At 42.1% G+C, this 22,527-nt stretch overlaps 1 protein-coding gene across 2 annotated transcripts; it reads right to left on the bottom strand.

The window, feature by feature from the left end:
* Positions 1–3,009: 3,009 nt before the first annotated feature.
* On the bottom strand, positions 3,010–8,376 carry LOC122088624 (vacuolar sorting protein 39-like). Of its 2 annotated transcripts, none has more exons than XM_042657935.1 (5): positions 7,669–8,376; positions 6,545–6,874; positions 4,947–5,168; positions 4,276–4,518; positions 3,010–3,709 (listed from the first exon to the last, which is right to left on the bottom strand). In XM_042657935.1, exons 1-5 carry the CDS (start codon positions 7,732–7,734, stop codon positions 3,476–3,478), a joined length of 1,095 nt encoding a protein of 364 aa, XP_042513869.1. In that variant the 5' UTR covers positions 7,735–8,376; the 3' UTR covers positions 3,010–3,475. The 2 variants fall into 2 exon arrangements, with proteins under 2 accessions (XP_042513869.1, XP_042513870.1); XM_042657936.1 differs by having other exon boundaries at positions 7,629–8,375.
* Between the last annotated feature and the right edge of the window lie 14,151 nt (positions 8,377–22,527).

Genomic DNA, 22,527 nt, shown 5'->3' with positions numbered 1-22,527 from the left:
ACAGTGAAGAGGCTCAATATATCGATCCATCCAAGACATGTGTGGGAGGCATGCAAAACAGGTTTTGCACTGTACCCCATAGGAAAGGACGTAACCCTAGCCAACCAATAGATCGATTCCACTGTCAACATCAGGCTAGAGACTAGGAGATCGACGTGGCACCCCTCGATTCTTCAATCATCAAGAAAGATGCCTTTATAATTATAAAAATGTATCATCGCACCAACACACTTCCTAGAAAGACTATGGCGAATTAATGGATAGAAGATCTGCTAAAAGGTGGAAGGTCAAGCCTGTGAAGCGCTTGCTTTTTCATCTAGGCTTAATGCTCGGCTTTGACATAATGGAAGCCATATCCCTGACTGCAAGACGACTCAAGTACTCCCACCATCTACAAGTAGCTCGGTAGGAGTAGGGGCAAAATGTTATGGGAAATGTGTACAGCCATCCAGGGAAGGCCAAAATGAGGCCAAACGGATGGCAAACTAGAAAAGTGGGCCAATAAGTTGAGCCTATCAAAAGAGCTTTGAAAGATGAGCCTATCAAAAGAGCTTTGAAAGACGAGTGGCTGCATAGCACCAATGGGCATAGGGTACTACATAAGTGTCCTACAGTTCAGCCACCCACGATGCAGGTGCCCAACTACTTCAGTTCGCCGAATGGACAGTAGGCCCAGGGATTCACTAATCGAATAGTGGACACATAAACCACCACCCTCGGTGAGTAGCTCGGTGATCAAGTCACTCGACCCAAGTCACTTCGTCTAAGGATCCAATAGGCTACCCTTATTAGGAAACTCCCAAAGGAGTTAATCAGGCCCAGCACGTGGATCACAAGATACAGACTAGTACGTAGTCCGCAAAGGACTATCAAGGGAACCCCAAATATACCCCTTAAAGGAAGATCCCAGAGCTGGGACAATCTTCATATTCACTTTCCTACTACAACTTTTGCTATATTCAAACTCTTACCTGCAAGAAGAAGCTACCAAAGCGGGACTCTCAACCAATGGCCAACATCTTTAGTTATAAAAACCCAGGTATACCTCTTTGCAGAGGATCGATCTTTTTCCATTCTAATTGGAATTATCTATTTGCACAGAAGTCTGACTCAAGCATCGAAGAGTCCCCTGCTAGCTCAGCCCGATGCTCACTCTATTGTGTTTGTTCCTCTTTGCAGGACTTGAATGAAGCCTAGGAAGATTTCCAGCCGTAACGTAACACCCCCTTCTCCCCCTTCATATATTCTTTCTCCTGTTTAGTAATGAATATATTTATTCATCCAAAAAAATGAAGAGAGAGTCAGTTACAGTAGCAAAGCACTCTAAGGTGCGACCCACAAAGCTAAGTGTGCAGCAATCATAGTTCAAGGTCTCTCTGAGATCTCACCATTATCTTGTTTTTTATTTACTAAGCTAGAGATGACAGGCTCTATGTAAAAGTGACAATAACTCGATATCTCTACTTTTGATTTAAGTTCTACTCGAGGCCTAATTTATAAGCATTTTATACCCTATTTTAACTCGATATCTGGCCATTTTTCCAGGATCTCACCTCATAACAGAAGAAAACCCTTCCAACCAAGGTTTTGGTGCTTCTCTTTGCCAAATCTCACATGAACTGCCTCAACATCAATATTTACCCATAGAGATTGAAGATTGACATTTCAACCATCAACCTTTGGAGCTCCATTTCTTCTTAAGAACACTTGTAGGTAAAAATTTTAAAAAAAAGTCTCAAGAACTACCAACCTAGATACTGTGTGGGATAGCCCAGTGGAGAACTCATCTATAACCATAGACTAACAATCAAGGTCCGAAGTTAAAGTAGCATTCTGAGTGTGATTTTTTAAAAATCTAATGTTTTTGTTGCGTTTAGAAGGACAAAAATAGGCTACACGGCAAGTTTCAGGGGCTAACTTGGCCTTATAAGTTATGGCCACTGTAACCCATCCCGAGTTGTCTTGGCAAAAAATACAAAATCTAGCCGAGATGTCGGTTTTTGGCTTGGGTGAAACTAGTGGTGTAACTGAGACCTCAAACCTTGAAGGCAATCCTAGTAGTTGAGACACTTGTTTACTCATAAACGTTGCATGTTAATGCCTGAATAGTTCTAGTCAACCACTAGTAAGATGCTGCCTGACTACTAAATAAGCTAGTTGAAACATATTGAAATGCTAAGTTGGTTGCATGGTTCAACATTTCGACCAAAATGTTCGATATTTCAACCATTTTGACCGTATCGAGGGAGACAGGCGAAATGCATTGGTATTTATAGACATCCCCAATTATGACCCATTTTGACACATTTCGACCATTTCGATGGGTTCAACCATTTTTGTCTAACCAACCATTTTTGTCTAACCAGCTCCTTATAAAAAGGGCTTGTTTCGAGGGAAATAAGCCCATTTTGCAAAATCGACTTCTCTCCTCCCCCCCCCCCTCCTCCCATTTTGACTGTAAGAGGTGGGAAAGGAAATCAGCCAAGAAATTGAAATTTCTTCATCAATCTTTCATTCTACACTTGAATCTTACACAACCAAAGTACATCTACCTAAGTAAAGGATCTTGGAGCAAAAAGGTAAACCCCATTTTCCCCAAATATCAATTTTTTTGTACAACGTACTTGTCAATTTAATATAATGATTTCAATTTTTATCATTTGTTTTGCATACTCTACATTATGGTTTGCTTGTTTTAATTTTGTATTTTGCATTTTTAGTTAGCAACTTATATATGTATATATGTAGCAGTAGTATTGGTTTAGTCAACATACACTAGGAAACACCACAAGTATCACTTTAGGTGTTTTTTTAATGAAACTAATTCGTTGAATAGGTTAGAAATGTCAAAAATAGGATGCACACAAAAAAAATAAAACAAAAAAAATCCAGTTTGGGGATGAAACCAAGGTTTCCGCCATTGAAGGCAAATTTCCCTGGTTTCCTCGAAGTTGCTAGTTGACATTTTAACCAGACAGACAAGCATATTGATGAATTTGAAAAATTCAGGTTAAGATACTGTTCTTTTGTCTTAGCTTCTTGATTACCATTTCTTGCTGGAATCAGATCTATCTTCGTAATTCTCCCTTCATATTTTACATATAAAAAACAATGATTCTGTAAATAGATTTTACCCGATGTGTCAATTGAGAGCTCTGGATTCCTTTTCTGAGGTTAGTAATCTGATGGAAAAACAATTTGTATGATGAAATTACTAATAAAGATCATTGAGTGGAAGAACTCTTAAATTTTTAACAATACCCAATACCTGCAACTTAGTCTCTTTCGGCAAGATTTTGAGGGCCTGAGCTCCATTGATCCTGTCGCATCTTCTGTTCAACAGATCAAGTGCTTCATCAAGCATAATCGGACCTCCTTCCTGACTAGCTTCATCTCCATCAACATCACTCCGACCACTATCAGTGCTACTGAGGCTGAATCGCAAGTCATCCGCTCCTTCTATTTCAGCAATTTTTTAAGATACACGGCCAACTTTAGCTTTGGCAGCCCCAAGTTTCTCGCTGCCAGTTTGCTGAGGAGATGCATGATTCTTGATTTGGCTCACAAATTCCTTTGTCACTCTTGAAGAGTTAAGATATATTTGCAGAAGAGTCTGGTAGATATTACCATATGATTTTGAAGAAGGATGATGCTGCCCAACCTCATATACTCTGTCACAGTATGAAATTGCTAGTTCGGGAACATGAAGCTACGAAATTCACCAAGGATAGGTTTTCATCAACAAAGGTTCGAGAAAATTTATGCAGAAAAACGTGCTTGCATGAGCGTGTAGACATCAAGATGTACGTAGGACAGGCAAACTGCAAAAATTAATATTTAAGTACTATTCCTGCAAGATAATGTATATATGCCAACGGTAGTTAAGAAACATGGAGGAAGAAAAAAAAAAAAAGGCTACAGTTACAATGTGGTCATTAACTTGCTCATCAAGGATAAACATTGGATCTGGATCACACAATGGCCCCATCTTGGTGAAATTCAATCCCAAAGCCTAATTTGTAGGATCATCTCACCGTTTAATGGATTTTCTGGAAGGTTGAACATATGATTGTGATGATTTTGTTGATCTAAGATGGAAGAATCTTCTTTACGATTTGAGTATGTAAAATGGATAATGAGTAGCCACCCATTTATTCAAAAGAGAACCACAGTGACCAGAGTAATACAAAAGTAGTATATGATTTAAAAAAACTATAGGATCCCTGTTATGTAGTGGAAGCAGGATCAATTACTTCAGTGGTGAGTAGGAAATACCTTATGAATATAGAGAGACAAAGCAAGCTGATGTTGGCTCATCTTCCCGAACAAAATTGCTTGCTCCTCATATAAAGCATCTGCTGGAAGGCGTTTTAACAGAGCCTCAGGATTATATCCAGACATGCCCTCCAATGCAGATAATAACTTTTTCCTTGTTGGGGAATAAGCTTTCTCATCCCAACTCTGCTGAGCTATTAGATCCATATACCAGTCAACTACTTCTGAAAGATAGATAAGAACCTGCCGGAAGTTTGATCTCATAGATCAGAATCAGCTATTAAAGTCTGCCATATTGCTACCAAGTTTAGATGTGGCTTATCTAGTCTCTTAGTAGCTTTTTTCCTTTCCTTTTCTCCACCAACCCAAACTCCCCTCTACCCTCCCACCCCACCCCTCCAAAAGAAAAAAAATAAATAACAACGAAGAGCAGGGTTATTCTTCTTGTTGGGCAGGTGCTCAGTGTCCTTAATTTTCCTCGATTCATCAACGTTTTTTTACTTTATTTTTATTTTTGACACGTAAATGGGCACTGAACCTGCAATTCATGGTTGCTGTACAGAACATCAACCAGTTGAGCTACAGGCTCAGGTTCCGTTTTAATTTTGGTCTGCTTATTTAGCCACATGTGGAAACTATCAAAAGGTTTGAGGAAGAAGAAGATATCTAACCAGTTCATTTTGCAAATTTGCAGATACAGCACTTTCATTCATTGAGAGCATAAGTTCTAAATATGTCGCTTGCATCTTTGGTGCATTCTGCTTCAAGTAAGAGTTGACTAAATCTGCTGGGATGTTTCCATTCAAGAAGAGCTCAATTGTCTGGGTCGGACAACTTTCAAGAACATGCATTGAGTACTCCAAAACAAACATGGGATCAATTGAGCAAAGAGGCTGCAGAAGAAAATCCATCAAAACCACGTCAGAATTTATTTGATTCATTTGTTGGATGAAAAAAAGCACCTCATTCTATTTCTCAACCTCTGTCTTAACCACTTATAGATGTAGTTATTTTGTTACACTGGTATGCTTGAGTGCCAATGTTAGGGTCTTACACAGCCATATAGTTAATATTAGTTAGAAAATACATGAGGCATTGAGGCCTGATAACAGAAGATTAAAAGCCATTTATACACATAAAAATATGGGTTTCAGGCTACATAAACCTGTTCCACGATTTTCACCTTAGACTCTACCTAGTATCAGTCTTCCATGCAATTGCTGTCGACACTTTTCTCATTAATTAGATCCATGAACTTTTGATCTTCCAACTATTATTTCCGTTTGTCTTCCAAAGTACTTGTATACTTTTGAAATACCATTTAATATATGAATTAGATACAAATGAGATTTACACCAAATGGATCCTCTATAGCTGTCTGAACTCTGGGTTTTGAAGTGTCCAAGTAATACAGGATGTTGTATAAATGGAGACGTCAACAAATCAAGAAAGGTAGTCAAAAGACATCAAGTATAATTAAAGGAAGAGTCCATTTAATTATTCTGCAGGAATTCCCCAGATTTATCAACAATACATCTCTCTAATTATTAGGAATTAGATTAAACTTAAAAAAATGAGCATGTGAAGAAGAAAATATTAAAGAAAGATGTCAATGTGATTACTCTGCAGGCATCCCTAGACTTTCCTACAATACATCATACACCTTTTATTTAGTTAAAGGAACTAGATTTAACTACTCAAAATAAAAAATTAAACATTTAACAGTGTGAATGTGTGAAGAAGAAGAGGGGATCCAACAGTGCAGCAGATAATATGGCTTCAGTGTCCTCCTATTTGCTGCCATGTGCCACTGCCATTTGGCTTTTATTTGTGGACGTGTTATCCCCATTAGGACCCCATAGACTAAATCATGACCTAATCCTGGTTGGTTTTCATCCCAATCAGACATCACTATTTGTCCGGAAAATACTTTGAAAATTGTTTGAGAAACCCATATTGTTCGAAAGACCATTAGAAAATCATGGGGAAAGACCAACATATGGTGGGCTATACAGTTAGGACAGGCCACCAAATATGGTAGGTGGTTTACCTATGAGATTACCCATCTATCAAACTCTAAAAAAATTAATAACCAGTCCATGCCGGAGAAATGGGATATCTACAGCCAGAAGATCTTCGGGCTGGTGTAGCCAATGACGATCATCATAATGACACAGATGATTAAGATCACCTGCACCGAATATGGTTTGGGTAAGAGATGAGTCAAGATATTGCATAATTCAAGAATGTCAGCCCTAGGAAATCATACCTTTAGGTACTCAATTATCATTTCAGGTCTACACCTTTCAGCAGATTCAGAATGCACTTGACCCGAATTTGATTCCTCAACGAGTTGATTAAGAAGCTTGAGAGCTTCTCGGTGCATCTCATTGCACTTGTACAGTTCTAACAATGCACTGTAATAATTCCTCTCCTGTAGAAATTCTTCGCAAATTTTAATATCACAATAGTTAAGACCTTTCAGCAGATCCAATACAGCAGAAGACTGGCCAGTATGAAATTGAGCTTGGAGAAGGGCAGTATCGAGTATAGTTGCCATCTCCCTTGTACCTGAGCTTATATGGATGTGACCACGGCTCTGATAGAATAAAAGGTTTGGATTAGAGAATGAAAATTGAAACTGCAGAATGTAGGTAACTACTAATACACAGTCATGTGGTAAGCCATCAGTAAATACCAGCAAAAGGAATATATAGGAAGAGTTTTTGGTGGCCCACCTTGAAGGCATTTTCCAAGGTTTCCTGCCAACTTGGCAACATGCCAAGTTTCAACCTCAATGGAGTTTTCCAAGTGACAAAATAGAGCATTAAACAATTTAGGCTAAAGAAAGAGTACATGGACTAACGGATGCACATGCATGGAGGGTATGCCAATACATGGGACGGTATATCTAATTGAATTTGAGACTGAATGTTGACAAGTGCCTAATCCAGACCATTCCCCAGACATTTAATTGTCAGAATTGCTATGCCATGTGGCACAAACGAGGTAGTACATCTGGAGACTTCTCCTTGCCCTGTTGTGTTGTTTCTAAAATGGAAAAAACACTGAAGATCAGAGAAAGTCTTCTTTAAGTCATACCTCAACAGAAGTTGCTAACTTAGAATCTACAAAGCAACTTGTTTGGAGGTTAATCCATATAGATATCTCACAAATCAGCAAGCACAAATGCAATTTTATCTCAAGTTGATGCCAATTCTTGGCTGGTATTCGAGAGTTCAGTTGAGCCATCGGACCATAATAGGATAGAATTTGTTATATATATATATATATATATATATACACACACTATAATTTATAATTAATTAAGAGAAAAGGTTCTCTGAACCCACAGAGTAGAATGGAATCTCCCACGCTATTCCATGCAAGCACCTTATTCAGCGTTGGATCCCTTTCTTTCCATGTAAGCCATTCAATCCTGGTGCTGTTGCAACACATCTGTCTCCATTGGCGCTACAACTTCTCCCTCCTAGTGGAATGGAATCTCCCCTTCTCTCTCCTTTGTTCTGGAAAGGCAGACTCCGAGCAAGCACCCCAACCATCGCCTCAGGCCGTTGTTGCTACTGACCCCTGTTGCTGCTCCTTTACTCCCCCTTCCAACACCGGCTACTGCGTGATCCCCACTGATTTCATATCCCCACATGCAGCCTCCTCCATTCCCTGCTTTCAGCACCCTTCCAATCCCCTCTTGCAGTGGTTGGAAGGGGAGACATTGCAATTGAGCAAAGCTTGCCAGCACTCCTTATCTATTTGTGAGGCACATTTTCATCATTTATTCAATCCAATAAAAGTGAGAGGAACTTAAGAATTGAATAATAATTTAGAATCGTAATGCCTTCTTCAAGCTTTTGTCTTCAACCAATTTCTCAGGTTGCAATATCGAAAACTCCTTTGATAACAACCCAAATAATTGAGCGAGAGAGAGCGAGAGAGAGCGAGAGAGAGAGAGAGAGGGGATAGGGAGGGAGATGAGCGGTGGGTTGCAGTGGCGAAGTGGGAGAGAGAACCAACAGCAGCAATGAAGAGGGAGGATTCGCAATAACATACAGAAGAACGATTGAGATTTAAAAGGGGTCTGACATTCAAAACACTAGGAAATGGAATCTAATCCCACCCTGTTGGTTCAGAGAACTCTCTCCATTAATTAAATAATAATTAATATATAATAACCATATATAATATATAACAATTAGAAATATTAATAAATATAAATTAAGAAAAAAAAAAAAAATAACAGATGAGAATGAAAAATAAACTAAACCAGATGGATGATGATGGGTCCATCTCATCTGAAGCATCTGATGAAACTCGATAGAGGTCTAAGGCATCTGACGCAATGTCAGACACTTTCTCAGGATCGGAAAAGGAATGTGCCTTGGGAAGAACGACAGTATATAGGGGATGCCCACTGATGATGCCAGAAACTGCTTCATGGCCTCTTCATAGCTCCCATTATCATATAAATAGTGTCCATACCTAAGGATACACACCCACATAACAAGTTAGAGAGCGCTAAAACTTCCATTGTCAAGACAGTGGAAGGAAAAAATCATTCAAATGTATTTTATATGTTCTAAGAAGCTAATAACAGTATGCAAATATATGCTACATTCAAACTACGTGATGTGACCACAAATTCGATCATAGTTGTCACGGCGCCAAGCCGAACCAACACGTTGGAGGGCTGTCTAAGGGCTTAAGCGAGAAGGTGCCCGTCTTAAGGCGAACAAGGTGACCAAATGTTATTTTTTATTTTCCCTCTTTTCTAATTAGTAAGCTACATATACCATGTATCATTAAAAAATCAACATTAAGCCACATCAAGTCATTCAAAATCAATATTTAGCCACATTAAATCACAAAAAAACAATATTAAGTCATAAAAAACCAACATTTAGAGAAGTATTCATGTTCTATAATATGTTTGACTGGTCAAATGATTTTATTTTTACATAAAACTTTTTGTATTAGGTATAACATAAAACCAGTTTTCCAACAAGTCTAAGATTACTTAAATCTGAGTTGTAATGACAAAATTATGTTCCGGTCAAACTTATCTTAAAGTGCGCAAATGCTGTTAAAATTGTCTGAATGAAAATAATTTTATAGATATAAAAAAAAAGATTATTTTATCAGACTTTTAGTTTTTAGCAATGTTTTAACATGATAAGATCTATAAAATTTTCATAATTGAGAAATTAAAAGTTGAAAATCACCCCTATAACCAAAATCCAGTTTTTGTTCTTGGACTGGAGTTATCCTTTTGGAATTTGATTTTTAAACTAGTTTTATAGAATTCAAATAGGGGGTATTTACTTATTTATGAATAATATCTTAAGTAAATGAAATGACATTTGATATTAATAAGTATCAAAACATAAAGTGCCATGCTTAGGCCCAATTCCAGGTTGCTATGGGCCCACCCAAATAAAGAAACTCAAGATAGGCAGTGGCAGTTCTGTAATTAATTGGAACTCTAGACCAACGAAAAAAGTTAAAGAATTTATGGCACGATACAAGGTTTCAAAAAATAATGGTGATATTTCACAAAACATTTCAGTTTCATTGGCTGTCAAAACAAAACAGCCTGCGATATTCAAGCATGTCAAAGTTTTGACAAAAATTTCGGTGAAACTTCAGCCTTATGTACAGTTTTCGACGATTTGCTACATTGTTGGAAGATTTGTGAAAAATCCATAGTGAAGTATATCACTTTTCCCAAAAACTAATTTTTGCCACCCCACCCCAAAAAAAAAAAAAAAGGGGGATAAATGCTTGGTGGTGGCCATTGAATTTTATATATGTAATATGTTACACACTGATCTATGAATGCATAGAGCTAGATTTCACTAGCACCAAGCTTACTGGTGGTGCTAAGAATTGGAGGAGAGCTGAAGAGATTAGAATTATTAGGAGGCGACAAGAGCCGCAAAATTGGGAAGAAATCAAGATGCTCAATGAGAGATACCTTCCCCCTACATACTGATGACGTCTCTATGACTTACTCAACACTCTTCGACAAGGTACTATGATTGTTAGAGAATATTTGATAAGTTTAGTGATTTTCTCTTACGCACAGGTGCCTATCATGAGGATGAGGAACTGCTTCTATCTCGATTCAAGTTGGGATTGAAACATGAATTTCGTGATAGAATTGAGGTGATGAACTCCCAAATTTGAGTGTATGTATTTAGAAGGCCTTAGAGGCGGAAGAATTGATTAAATCAGCCCCTAGAAGTTATGTCCAACCCGCTGAAGTTAGAAGGGCTTTTGTGCCAAAAAAAAAAAGCAGACTTCTTACCTGAGCTCCACAAGTCACATAGGATCAGGGTAAGAACCTATGGTTGCGGGAGAGACAGCGGCTTTGAAGTGTTTGCATTGTGGTGGTACCAAATATTATGTCAAATTCTGTCCTAAACATGGAAAGGCCAATTCCATCATCACTGCAATTGAATCGAATCCGGACATGCAAATCCATGAACCCCAAGATGATGATTGGGCTGTGAATGCCACCGTTGATGGAACGAAAGGTAAGTATGAAACTGATTATGCACAAGAAGATGATGACCATATGCCAGTGTTAATACAACAACCAAAACCTTGTCCCAACTTAATGGGGTTGGCTACATGGAGATTTCAAGCAAGGACAAGCACAAGGATCCATGCAAAAGGATTGACGGGTTTTAGCTAATTATAATAAGTGTCGCCTATCAACCTGACGCACCACTACAAATCAGGATCCATATGCTAGTGTTAATGTGGTCGCAAAGATTCTGGTGGCCTAGGCAAAGGGTGAGGATTGGAGGAGACACATCTTCTATATGTTTAAGTCTACTAGGCCTCACAAGGCTTAAGTAATCATGGATAGTGGGAGTTGTGTGAATGTAGTTTCCCAATTTTTTGTGGTTGAGCGATAACTCAAGACTGAGACCCATCCTCAACCCTACAAAGTATCACTCCTTGATAGCAATACAATGGCTGTAAATCAGCGATGCTCCATGCCATTGAAGGTCTCAGGTTATGAGGAGAGGTGTGATGTCATCCCTATGGTTCATGTAGATTCGCACCCATGGATTGATTCAAACCCATCTGGGTATCCAGATAGAGTTGAACTAGATCAAATTTGGGTCTTTGGCTAGTAGGATCTCTTGGGATTTTATGTCTATTTTCATGCAATCCTTTATTTTGCTAGCTTAAGTAGGAGATAGTTATTAAGATTTAGTTTCCAATTAATTTGAGTTTCCAAATTAGAGTTGGTTTCCTTTTAATGATGGTTTTCTTTTTTACTATTTAAATGTTTATAATCGTTCAATTGGAGGACAGATTGAAGAATATAAGAATAAGTTGAATTGAATGTTTGAGTGCCTACAGGCAGTGTGCGATTCTCTTCCCCCCCCCTTTCTTGTGCGAATCTTCTCTCCCTCCCTGTAACTCTGAGTTCATCTCAGAGATTCTTCCCTACCCCTACTAGCCCTCCATCAACTTGGTATTAAAACCGAGGATCCATCTCCTTTATTCTCTCACCTCTTTCTACCTTCTCCCCTACCTCCTTTCCTTCCCTTACCATCTCCCCATTTTCTGTTCTAGTTTCTGCAAGACTAAGGATAGATATCCAAAAAAAAAAAAAAGGAATCCTCGAACCAGAACCCAAGCTCCCTTTGATTTTGACTTACCATATCACCACTGCCCTTCTCTCCCTATTTCCTTCTTTCGAACCCCTTTTCTAGGGTTCCGCTAGCAAAAAAGAAAAAAAAGTAGAGAGACTAAGGAGCATAAAAATATAAACAATTAAAGAAAAGAAAAGAAGCAAAAGAAGAAAAGACAAAAAGAGAAGAGAGAGAGATCCAGAACATCAAAAGAAAAAGCAGTAGAAGACGTGAAGGGAAAGACAAAACCAAAGAAAAAAAAAAGGGAAAGAAGAAGAGAAGACGAGAAGACGAGAAGAGAGAGAGAACAGAGGACATGTCTATGCCGAATTCCCATTGTGAGCCACCCTCCCTTGGTCCAGGAAGACTGGCCACTGTTGGTCTCCTTTCACTTCACCTCACAACAGCTTCATCGAACTGTTGGCATCACAATTCCTGGCTTCGAATACAGAGTAGAAGACCCTTGCTGGTGTTTTGTCTCCGACAAGGAGATTCCCTTGCCTTCTGTCGGTAATCCAAATCACATGCCTGAGAGCCTTTTTCTACCTTACTCTTTAATCTGTTTGATTTTCCCACTTTGCCCCCTATATTTCTCTTTTATTTCCTTTTGTTCCTATTTTCCGTTTCTACTTGACTTTCCTTATAATTTCGAATCTGCCACTTATTAAGGAATTTCAATTTAATTACAATTTTGCTATTGTGGTCACAATATTCCATATATTTACCATTCTACCATTATTCCAATCTTCCATTTAATTACTCTTTTGCCAATCACCCTTTGCGCTAAGTGTTCTCTTGTCATAGTGGGTCCATAGTGATTCTGAATAGCAAACCTAGCCAGTGGATCTCAACCTTTTATTGGATATCCATCAACAAATGCAATTGATACGAGTGGAGCTCAATGAGATTCAACGACACTGCAAGGACATCAACGCCTAAGCACACTATACCTTCAACTACTTGATTTCAGCCATTGAGCAACAGGTAGATGAGCCAGAAGATGAGTCACCAATGGTGGAAGATGAGATGGCATCGTTGGATAATGAAGATCAACTTGTGAAAATATTTAAATCGATTGATCTCTTCAATGAACCAATCGATTTTATTTTTCCGAGTCACTACTTTACCAATGAACTTCGCATCATGGATTTCATAGCATTCAATCATGGTTTCAATGGTGACTTCATACAGGCAAGGATGGATGCTGATCGATTGGTGTCGACTCTCCCCTTTTACAAAACTCGTGGACGAGTTTTTCTCAACACCGGGGGAATTGATGTATATTCGCACCCATGGAGTGATCCAAACCCATCTGGGTTTCCGGACAGAGTTGAACCAGATCCAATTTGGGTCTTTAACTAGTAGAATCTCTTAGGATTATATTTCTATTTTCATACAATCTTTTATTTTGGTAGCTTAAGTAGGAGATCGTTATTAGGATTTAGTTTCCAAATTAGAGTAGGTTTCCTTTTAATGTTGGTTTTCTTTTACTATTTAAATTTTTGTAATCATTCAATTGGAGGACAGATTGAAGAATAGAAGAATAAGTTGAATTGAATGTTTGGGTGCCTACAGGCAGTGTGCGGTTCTCTTCCCCCCCCCCCTTTTTTATGCAAATCTTCTCTCCCTCCCCTGTAACTCTGAGTTCATCTCAAAGATTCTTCCCTACCCCTATCAGCCCTCCATCAATGGTACTCACTAATGTGTTGCTTGGACAACCGTGGATATATGACAACAATGTCTTGGTCGGTGGTACCAAGAACCAATGCTTCTTTGATTATGATGGAGACTCTTACTTTGAACCCTCTCAACGTACCCCAAGTCAAGGCTAAGTTAAGGAATGTCCCAATAAGAAGACAACATGTTTTGAAGTCTGTTGAGAAGACCCTCCCCAAGGAAGCCATTATCCGGAAGAAGCAACCATACTACACAAGTACGAACAAAGGACACTTTACTAAGAAGAAGTTGTGTGTGCTACCACAAAGGGAATTCTTAGCTACAAGTGAAGAAACCTGACTGATCTTAGCCCTTGTGAAGAGTACAGATGAGTCAGCAAAGGAGGTAACACATTCTTGACCTATACGAGACTTGTAATATTCCGCTTCTTAAACCCGGTCTGATTTCACGGTTGAACCGGTTTAACCATGCAGGAACCGAGCCAGAGGAAATTAGAGCAGGTTCCTTATGGGCTATGATGGCACGGGTGACCTTAAACACCGGCTGGCCCGACAAGTCCGAGCCAGTGCCAGAAGAGACGGGAGTGCCCAAACCATGTACGTGCACCTACCATAAGGCTATGTACGGATAAAACAGGTATTATATCTGTATTTTTAAAGATATATACGTATGCTACAATGTATGCCGGGATGGGGTTGAACCGAGGTTCGAGCCCGGTCAAAATCCCAAGTTTTGACTCTCGGATGGTATGTCAGGTGGGTACACCCACCCACCTGAGTGACCCATCCAGCACTATTCACTTAAGTAGGAATAGTATATAAAGCTTTATGACTTCTTTTCTTTCCATTTATTACCCTCGTACGTTTGGTGAGAAAAGTAAAGAGGAGAGAGAAAAGAAAAGGAAGAAGAAGGAAGAGGAAGAAAGGAAGGATTTCGTGGCGCCGAAGCTAGATCTTGCCACTCCGGTGCCGGGAGAGTAATCTTCAACTCGAGATCTACAGTTGGAGGTAAGAAAAGTTGGGTTTTATGAACGTTCACCATACCCGAACTTTAAACCCTCGATTCGAGTGTGATTTCTTGAGATCTTGTAAATACCCTTTGAAATGATGAATCTAAGGTTTAATAGATGATTTATGTGTTGATCTTGAAGGATTTGAAGAGATATTGACAAGGTAGAAGGAGCATTGTGAGTTGGAAGTGATTTGGAGGGTTTGAAGTCATTCTTGAGCAAAGAAGGTAAGATGGTTCCCCCTCACTTGAATCTAACTTAGATCTAGAGGTAGAACCATCCTATAGGACTTTAAAGGTGTGAAGAATGGGTTGAGAAAAGCCCGATTTGGGTCCCCAAGGAATGGAGGAAGTTGAGAAGAAACTGGGGTTTTCCCGCCAAAACCGGCGGGTACAACCGGTGGGTCCCTACCCGCCTGAGACACCCACCTGAGAGGCAGGGGGTCCCTGGCCAAACCGGCGGGTTCCCGGTCCACCGGCGGGTCCCTACCCGCCGGTCCAAACCGGCGGGTTGGACCGGTGGGTGGACAGCCCACCTGTGTGACCCACCTGAGTGGCCCGAATGTGATTCTTAGGTCCGATTGAGCCCAAATCGGACGTGTGACCTTCTTTCGACGTTCTAAACACGATTTTGACGTCGGATTTCATTAATTTTGATTCTAAATTGGTGAAGTGCTAACCCCGCTCAATTTTGTTAGGTTCACCAAAGTCTTCCCGATTCGCTCCGGATCTCACCCGTACCGAGCGGGACTCCTTGTACGCTACAAGTGGAGAGTGGACGTTTGGCCTGTTTCAAGGCATTTTTTTGGCATTCATATAACTCATGTCATCATGAATATGCTATATAGATTAGTCATTTCACTCATTGATGTGCATATATGCTATGTTTACTTTTCAAATGCAAATTGAATGAGATGTTATATGTTGAATGTGTACATCATGTTGCATAATGCATTGATAGCCTAGATGCCGTGGTCGGCTTGGAAACGAATGCATTGGTGGCCCGTGGTATGGGACACGGAGGCACTATGCAGTCGTACTGCATATAGGAGCATGTGGTATTAGGATTCTCACCATCCCGTGCTACGACCCTTCTCAACAGGGGTTAAGGTGTTGGGTTGCCATTTGGGGGGAAGCAGGGGTCGCGGTTGTCGGACACTGTGGCGGTTAGGCATTACGCCCGGTGAGTCATGTAGGACAGCCGGCAACCCCGGTGGTATTTCAAGAGGGCCAATCGTACTGCTTTTAAATTGCTGGAGTCAGCACTGTCATTTAATTTATTTACATTCTGTTGAGAGCCGGTGGACGGCATTGTCTTTATTTTTCCGAGTACTCACGGTGGGCCTTCTCCAACAGCCCTATGGGCGTATCGCGGGAGGGAGTTCGCGGCTCGTACCCGGAGTATACGCGCACTGTGGTTGTAGTAGCACTAAAACCAAAGACTTAGTAATGTTGATTAGGTGTATGTGATTTAAAATGATTTGCATGGCATGTAGTGCATATGATGATGTGTGGACTGTTGTGTGTGGTCCACCTCTCTACTTATTGAGCTAGTGAGCTCATTCCACGTGTGCACCCCTTTTTAGATGATTTTGCAGGTCATGCATCTGAGGAGCATGGGGTGGGTCCCACAGTCGAGTTTCCTGAGGAGGACTGGTGGACCCCTGATGAGTTTGAGCACGGCGTAGACTGCGCGTGTGAGAGCTGTGTTGCGGGGCAGCGGTTCTGAGGCCGAGCTGAGCTCCAGCCTTGAGACCGAGCCGAGCTGTGTACTCTGATGATTTTTATAAATTCATGTATATATACTTGATATTTGAACTTCATTCTTTTTGTGTATATATCATGCCTTTGGGCCCAAATGTATATAATTATTGTATCGCCATTTGGGTATCAGGTATATGGGAATTATTACAGGTAAAACTTAGTCTTCCGCTGATTTGATGAGTTGATTTTAGTGTGTGTATGCTGTGGTGGAATACAGTGTCTGATGATCCTGGCAGGTTTGGGTTAACCGGTGTTAACTCGGTCGCCGCTCCGGTTCAGTGTGAACGGGGTGTGACAAACGGTGGTATTAGAGCGTGATGCTCTGCTCCGCTTACAGCATACCATTAGAATCCCGTAGACTCTATAATAGGAAAATGGGGTTGGGGAATATAAAAGCTTTAAAGATTAAAAGTCAAAGAAAGGAAGTATAAAATTGGGTTATATTATAAGTTGCATTCATGGCATGCGTGAGTGTAGATAAAAGGTAATTAGGTGGTACTATAACCTATAAAGTGCTATTTTGACGAAATTTCGGCAGCATAACGGCGTAAAGTGGGATTTCCAAAAATTTTACACAAAACCTGATAAACAACAGATAATAATATAACCAAGAGCACAGATAGAAAAATCACATCTCCACAAAACCACACAGGTATTCCACATATGAAAACACCACCATAATCCATTATCCAAAGATATTTTATTCCATAAATGAAATCAAGTTACATTGCAATTACAAGGAATGAGATAAATAAATACACAATGTCTACAAAAAGAGCAAAATGGATAAATAGCTGTGTGGGCAAGCCAAGCCCTCACTGGTCGTCGTCATCGTCGTCGATGATCACCACGTTCGCTGGAGGCCTGGAGTTAACGTCGAAGCGGTGATCGTAGTAATCGAACCTCGTGTTCACCAACCGTACCTCCCTCCGAAGCCGGCCATAGTCTGCTGAGATAGCGGTGGCCCTAGAGTCCAAGTCCTGACCCAGCCTACGGAAGGAATCCTCCAAGGTGGTCTGCCTGGAGGCAATCTCGTCTAGCTGCCTCAGTATCTGGACCTGGCCATCCTGCAAGGCCCGCATGGAGGCTGTCCTGTCCTCGTAGTCGTAGTCGCCACTCTCAGGTGGTGGGGCTGCAGCTCTGGAAGAACTAGGGCCCGTACCTCTCGACTCCTGAGGCACCTCCTCAGGGATGCTGCCGCCCATCGGCTCCTCCTCCTCGTCCTGAGGAACGTAGTCCTCATCCTCCTCACTGGACTCCTCCTCCATGAGGACATCCTCTACAGGGGCAGCCCTCCTACCCCTACCTCTCTGAGCTCCCGATCTCGGAGGTGAATCCATGAGGGTGTGGAGACCCATCTTCAAGAGGTTGCTCCGATCGAACCTATCGGCCGGAGTCTTCCCCTCCTCTCCGCTCAGATCCACCCTGAAGAACTCGAAGATCCTGGTGAGGATCCTGCCGTAGGGGAATCCTCCGTCCTCTGGGTGGGAAGCATGGTGCTCCATCGCTCTGAGGATGATATAGGGAAGGCACAAGTGCTCCCTGCCTCCCTCTGCTGCTGTGAAAATACAAAATGCTATGAAAGCCGTCATGAAACCTACCTGGTTCTGATGACCTCCTCTGGGGAGCAGGTTGAACTGGATCAACCGGGCGAAGAGACGGACCTCAGGGAAGAAAGATGTCTCGGACTCCGGGCGACTGCTGCTGCCGCAGATGGTCTCGTAGATGAAGTCCGGTGTCTCCATGCTCATGAACGGTCCCTGAGGTCTACTCCTGGGGGACTGTAGTATCGGTGTCCCGCCGCCGATATGCCCAGTATGCTGGCCAAGGTGTCTACCGTCAGCTGGATATCCACTCCCTTCACCAGGCTGCTGATGGTGAATTCCCCGTACTGATACGATACCTCGAGGTTGCAATAAAACCGACGGACGAGCTGCTCGTAGCACGGTCGGTCTACCTGAAGAATCGTGTCCCAGCCCAATGCTGAGAACCTCTCCTGAAGCTGGCCTTGTGGAAGTCCTCGACTACCACGGTCTTTTCCATCAACACTGGCCCCTTCAGGAAGTTGGGCCAGTTGGGTGCGGCCTCTGCACTGAGGAAGTGCTCCTCATCATAGTCTGAAGGGTCAGACTGAGCGGGTGCAGGTCTCCCTGTAAGATGAGCTGAAGTGCTGGTCTCCGCACTTTTCCGCTTAGAAGCGGTGGTCTTGCGTCGAACGCCAGAGGAAGATGGTCCTCTGCCGGTGCGTGAAGACATCCTGGCAATAAGTAAAGAAGTTGGGTTAGTACAGTAATAAAAGACAGCAGCATTAAAGAAGGGAAATCCAAAATCCAGTTTATGCAAAACGGGAACGGCGACAATCTGAGAACGATAGGAAACTTATGACATGAAGCACGGTAGTTGACAACGCATAGGAACATGTCAAAACAGCAAAATGACAGCAAAGGAGAGCATGAGCATACATGAGTGGAATGGTGGGTTTCGATTCATTGAGCCATTCATAGTGGAGTGAAAGTTTGAAACTAGGTCTAGAATGAAATGCCATAGTAATGGGATGTTGAAATTTCAAGAATATACCCCAAATAGGTTATGGAATTCGATGAGTACAAGTATGGATGAAAATTTAGGAAACCAAGCCAAAATAGGAATTTTCATGGGAAATACATGGGGTTTCAAGCATAATGGATGATTCAATGAAATCTAACTCATATCTAGCGTAAAACAAGCGGAATGCATTACAAAGGAGTCGTCAATTTGAGCAAAAGAGTAAGGATTGAAGAAACCCCAAATTTGGGAACCTAGGGCATCAATTTGGGTTTTTCTCCAAATAGAGTGGGATGATTCCTATACACTACAAATGAGCACAGTGGAATCATCATAAACACATGTAATACTTTTCTATGGTGGAAAATAGAGAAAGAAAGTCTAGAAAGTAAATCCTATTCAAGCATTTCACCCAAATTGAAATTCTGGAAAAAGGAGAAGAAGAGGAACTTACTTGGATGAAGACGAGTTGACTCTTCACTAAAGCGCCGTGTGGATGAGTGGAATCGCGAGTATGAGTGCCGAGTAGACTCCCAAAATCGTCCAAGAGGAAAAGGAAGAAAGAGAGGGGAGAGAGTGAGAGTGATAGGCGATGCAGGGCCTTTCTGGCCCTGTTCGTGTTTTATTTCGGGCATGACCGCGGGTCAGACCGGCGGGTCCCTACCCGCCGGTGACACCCGCCGGTTTGGGTGTTGGGACCGGCGGGTCAGACCGGGTCCCTACCCGCCGGTTCATCCCACCGGTTTGGGCAGAGGGAAAAATTTTAAAATTTTGAAAATTTTCTTTCTTTTCTTTTCCCTTCTCTTCTCCTATTGTGAATTCATTGGTTTATGGTGGATATTAGTCCTCTGATCAATGTGCTATGGTCGAGTGGGATCATTAGCATGTATGTTGTGGACTTTGCCTGTATCTTGGAATTGAGCTATGATTAATTACAGGCTATCATACACTACAACACCTCATATAATGGCATATGATTGTGTGCCTAAATCAGTTTATGGTGTTTAATCAATATGGTGTGTGATATGTTCCAGGTACAAGGATACGATGGTACGTACTAGATCCGGTAGTAATGCCCGAGGTACCTCGCGGGGTCCTCGTCGGGTCGGTCGACCACGAAATTCCGGAGGGGCCCGTTCTGTGGGGCATACCTCACCTCCACTACCTGCAGAGACCCATGGTCAGGGTGGGGCACATGGGGACCCACCTATGACTGCACTCCCGGACCCTCCACCGGTCATTACACCGGGAGATGTTGCTACAATAATTCAGCAGTCCCAACAAGCTTTCCAGCAACAAATGCTTCAACAACAGCAAGCATTTATGACTGCCATCCAGCAACAGTTGGATTTTTCTCAACCGGGTCAACCTCCCCGAGTACACACTCCGCAGGACCCACCTGTAGGGTCGGGAACGGGACCACAAGTGGTGGGTACACCTCCAATCCCACCATTCGGTATTCCTCAGCAGGGGATGCCTCCTCCATACTCCTACTATCCCGTCTATGCTCCTAACTTCCCGGCGACGAGCAACACGTCAAGGGTTGTGGAGTCTTTCAAGAGGAACTTACCACCGGTATTCTCTAAGGTGGGGAGTGATCCTCTGGAACCGGATCAATGGATCCAAGAATTGGAAAAGATATTTGAGGTGCTTGAGTGCACGGATGCCCAGAAGCTCATTTGTGCTGGGTTACAACTCAAGAAAGAGGCAAATTCCTGGTGGCAAGCTTCCAAGCCTATATTGATGGCTGCTCATCCAGAACCTACTTGGGAGCAGGTTAAGGAATTGTTCTTGGATAACCATTATCCGAGCAGTTTCAGAGATCGGAAGGAGACTGAGTTCATGGCCTTAACTCAAGGAGGTAAGACTGTCCTTGAGTATCAGCAACAGTTTGAAAGTTTATTCCATTTTGCCCCAAGGCATATGCGAACAGCTGAAGAGAAGGCAGCAAGGTTCCTAAAGGGCCTAAAAGCATCTATTGGGTCTGTGCTGGAAGTCTTGGATTTGACCGATTATGGCCAGATTGTACAGAAGGCCAAAACAATGGAAGACAAGCAAAAGGGTGAACAGTCCCTCACTCCTGGACTGTGGAAGAGAACACATCCATTCCCAGATGTGGGAAATTCCTCCAAGGCATACCGTGGGTCATACAGTTCTGGGCCTATGTATAGGCAGCCCTATAGGCCATCTGGCTACCCTTCTAGGCCAGTTGGTGGTTCGGGTTCTACTTCTTTTCGCCCGAACACTAGTGTGGCTCCTACAGCTTCAAGGCCACCTCGACCTTCATCTGCATCGGGTCAAGTGCCGAGGGGCCCCGCTCCAGTTCTGACGTCTCAGATTCGTTGTTTCAACTGCCATTCCTATGGGCATTATGCGAAAGACTGTCGGTCCCGACCAGCCTTGCCCTCCAGTCAGCCCTCTGCTTACCGACCTCCCTTGCCTCGAGGCAGTCAACCGCAGGGAAGGATGTATGCCCTATCAGCCGAGGAAGCTGAGGCTAGTACAGAAGTTGTAGCAGGTACATTTTAAATTAAGAAGTTCATTATGATTAATATTGATGACCTGCTGAAATTATATACATTGTTATATTAGGTATTCTACCCATATTGGGCATACCAGCCTATGTTTTATTTGATTCAGGAGCTACTCATTCTTTCGCATCTAAGAGATTTGTAGCGAAACTTGGGATGTCACCCAGGATCCTAGACCATGGAATGATTGTTAGTATGCCTACTGGTAAGATTGCACAGTTGAAGGAAGTGTATGGACCGTGCCCGGTGGAGATTAGTGGAAAGAACTTTGATGCGCAACTCATTAAGTTCAATATGCAGAATTTTGATGTTATATTGGGTATGGATTGGTTGTCGGTTCATCGAGCTAATGTGATCTGTGCGGAAAGGCTGATTAAGGTGACAGAAGTCGAAGGGAAAGAGTGGGTGTACCGAGCAGATACAATGCAAAGGGTGAGGAAGGTTCTGGTCTCCGCTCTCCAAGCGGTAAAGTTGCTAGAAAGTGGATGTCAGGGTTTCATAGCCTCGGTACTCGATGTTGATGCGAGAGTTACACCTCTAGAAGAAGTAAAGGTGGTTAAGGATTTTCCCGATGTTTTCCCAGATGATCTGGTGCATTTACCCCCTGATAGAGAGTTGGAGTTTGCCATAGACTTGACTCCTGGAGCAGCTCCAGTATCTAAGGCTCCATATAGGATGGCACCAGCTGAATTGAAGGAGTTGCAGATGCAGTTGCAGGAACTATTGGAAAAGGGGTTTATTCGCCCAAGTGTTTCACCTTGGGGTGCCCCGGTGTTGTTTGTCAAGAAGAAGGATGGTAGTTTGCGTATGTGCATAGATTACCGGGAGTTGAATAAGCTAACCATTAAGAACCGGTATCCATTCCCACGCATTGATGATTTATTCGATCAGTTGCAAGGAGCCAGGGTATTTTCGAAGATAGACCTTTGGTCCGGCTATTATCATCTCAAGATAAAGAGTAGTGATATACCCAAAACAAAATTTAGGACTCGATACGGTCATTATGAGTTCCTAGTGTTGTCCTTTGGGTTAACCAATGCACCGGAAACATTCATGGATCT

Source organism: Macadamia integrifolia, chromosome 9 (genome assembly GCF_013358625.1).
Source record: "Macadamia integrifolia cultivar HAES 741 chromosome 9, SCU_Mint_v3, whole genome shotgun sequence".
In the NCBI taxonomy this organism is placed as follows: domain Eukaryota; kingdom Viridiplantae; phylum Streptophyta; class Magnoliopsida; order Proteales; family Proteaceae; genus Macadamia; species Macadamia integrifolia.
Note: the sequence above shows the minus strand (reverse complement) of the source record. Positions and strands in the feature narration are given on the sequence as shown.

Coding starts and splice junctions, on each gene's coding strand:
- LOC122088624 (XM_042657935.1), bottom strand. CDS start 7,734: ATGTGTTGCAACAGCACCAGGATTGAATGGCTTACATGGAAAGAAAGG. Junction 6,875..7,668: donor GGGATCCAACGCTGAATAAG/GTGCTTGCATGG, acceptor TTATTCTATCAG/AGCCGTGGTCACATCCATAT. Junction 3,710..4,275: donor TGTCTCTCTATATTCATAAG/GTATTTCCTACT, acceptor TGAATTTCGTAG/CTTCATGTTCCCGAACTAGC.